We start from the raw sequence: 2,220 nt of genomic DNA on the forward strand, positions 1-2,220 counted from the left end.
TAACATTCTCTCTCCTAGGGTTGCGGTCTTTCCCCTAGGTTAGAGCTTCTCCGTGGTTTTTCACCTCTTACTGAGGTTTTCCACGTATAACGTGTGTTTCTTCTCCATTATCTTCTTGCGTTGCTTGTTTCTACAGTTTCTAACACTTATATTCCTGCTGGTTTGTTCTTTTCAGGTTTTCGGAGAAGTAGCAGAAGGATTTAATACTTTGAGAAGAATAAATGAGGCATGTGTTGATGAAAGCAGCAGGCCATTCAAAAACATTCGGTTTGCTTTCATATTTTTTTTATTCATGTGGACATTTTAAAGACTCTTTTTCATGTATCTCTCTTTATTTTTGTTTCATTGTAGACAACAGAGTCAAACATACTTATATACTGGATGACCCATTTGATGATCCTCCTCAGTTAGCTGAACTAATTCCTCAGGCCTCCCCTGAAGGGAAGCCTCCTGATGAGGTAAATATCATATTGCTGAATTCGTCTAGTCTAGCACCTGGCGTACTGTCGCTGTTGAAAATTCATGTTCTAGAAGATCTTTGATCAGTTAGTGCATGTGATTGCCTATATCAATGCAATAGATGTCTTCTGACTTTCACTTGCTTTTCATGCATTCCTCTCACGACTTAGGTCTTCAATATAGTTGCATGGTTAAGACATTGATCACAGTGTAAACTCATTGTGTAAAAGATGGATGGTACATTAGCATTGTGTAATGGACTATAGTGCCATTGCAGGCTTGCAGCAGCTCATGAAGGGCATGATCTAGAAAAGAGGTCAACTGGATGCACAAAGAACAGAAGCTCAAAAAACTTTTTTTCTTTTTTTTTTGGGAAATCATGTTATTTGAAAGACAAATTCAATTTGTTGTTCTTGAGTTGCATGGAAAGTCATAATTTTCATGGGGGGTTATCCCTTCTTTACCTGCAAAGAAAGTGGGGCTAGCTGTTTTCAACCAACTCGACTAAAGCAAATATAAGTCCAAGAGACAATGGTGTTTCTGCTGGCGAAGGCAAAAACATTGCCAAGACTTGTGAAAATTGGATTTAATTCCCTTAGCAGGAGCTTGTTTCTTACGAGCATAGGACACAGAAGAAGCTTTCCTTGTATGTGATGTAATAGCTGATCGATAATAAAACTTACGAGTTATGAGTACTACTCTGTCATATTACTTGTCTGCACTTCCTGAAGTTCTTGTATAGTAATTCATCCCTTTCTTGGACCGAGTATTACAGATTGATGATGTACGTCTAGAGGATGACTGGGTGCCTTTAGATGAGACAATGGACCCTGCACAGCTCGAGGAATCTATGCGTGAAAAGGAAGCTCATTCTCATGCAGTTGTCCTTGAAATGGTATGACACAGATATTTGTGGATTCTGGCATAGTGAAAATCTTGTTCCTTTATTGGAAGGGAAAGAAGCTGGCGATTTTGACGTTAGTTTGTAAACCTAACAGATAGGAGATATTCCTGATGCTGAAATAAAGCCCCCAGAAAATGTGTTGTTTGTCTGCAAACTTAACACTGTTACACAAGTGAGCACAAAATTAGTTCACTCCAAGTTCTGTGCATCTGATGTTCAGCAAGTTTGTGTTGCATTTAGTGAAAATCGAAATTGTTGATACAATATCATTATGGTCTGTGATGCTTTACATGATAAATCCTTTTTTTTTAGACCTCTACTAGTTTTTGCTGTAGTTGAAGTTGAATACATACCTGTTTACAATTGAATATGATAAACTGCAGGATGATGATCTTGAGATTATCTTCTCGCGTTTTGGGAAAGAAACATCGTAAGTGCTGAATACAGATGAAATCTTCTGTTCTATCTGCTGAACCTATGCTTCATATCCATTCACAACTTTGTGGTCATTCCCCATGCAGGGCTGACATAATCCGTGATTATAAAACTGGTGACTAATTAGGGAGTCTGGCAGACTAGTTGCTGGTTTGAAGCACAAGTTGGTTAATAACCGACTCAACCAACTAGTCTGACTAGTCCACTAACTTGTCTAGGTTTCGACGACTAAGTTATAGTCTTAGAGATATGATATAAAACTTTAATTGTTGACATGATTGTACATTGAAATATCACATAATACATGGTTCATCATTTACCTTGGTTTAGCAGTTTAATTTAATGTCTATGAGTCTGATTTGGCTACTCCTGGGATGTTTGTAACAGCTATTGTTTTGCTAACTTTGTACTGACTAGATATT

At 37.7% G+C, this 2,220-nt stretch overlaps 1 protein-coding gene across 1 annotated transcript; it reads left to right on the forward strand.

Annotated features, from left to right (window-relative positions):
* The first annotated feature begins 205 nt into the window (after nucleotides 1-205).
* Nucleotides 206-1,632, forward strand: LOC116267655 (peptidyl-prolyl cis-trans isomerase CYP59-like). The gene is made up of 3 exons (XM_031649519.2): nucleotides 206-458; nucleotides 1,235-1,354; nucleotides 1,458-1,632. Exons 1-3 carry the CDS (start codon nucleotides 222-224, stop codon nucleotides 1,620-1,622), a joined length of 522 nt encoding a protein of 173 aa, XP_031505379.1. The 5' UTR covers nucleotides 206-221; the 3' UTR covers nucleotides 1,623-1,632.
* Nucleotides 1,633-2,220: the final 588 nt, after the last annotated feature.

Source organism: Nymphaea colorata, chromosome 14, assembly GCF_008831285.2.
Source record: "Nymphaea colorata isolate Beijing-Zhang1983 chromosome 14, ASM883128v2, whole genome shotgun sequence".
Classification (NCBI taxonomy): domain Eukaryota; kingdom Viridiplantae; phylum Streptophyta; class Magnoliopsida; order Nymphaeales; family Nymphaeaceae; genus Nymphaea; species Nymphaea colorata.

What these genes read in the sequence shown, in the direction of transcription:
- LOC116267655 (XM_031649519.2), top strand. Translation starts at nt 222, where the DNA reads ATGAGGCATGTGTTGATGAAAGCAGCAGGCCATTCAAAAACATTCGGT. An exon ending in AAGGGAAGCCTCCTGATGAG is followed by an intron (nt 459 to 1,234) that starts GTAAATATCATA and finishes CGAGTATTACAG; the next exon opens with ATTGATGATGTACGTCTAGA. An exon ending in ATGCAGTTGTCCTTGAAATG is followed by an intron (nt 1,355 to 1,457) that starts GTATGACACAGA and finishes TAAACCTAACAG; the next exon opens with ATAGGAGATATTCCTGATGC.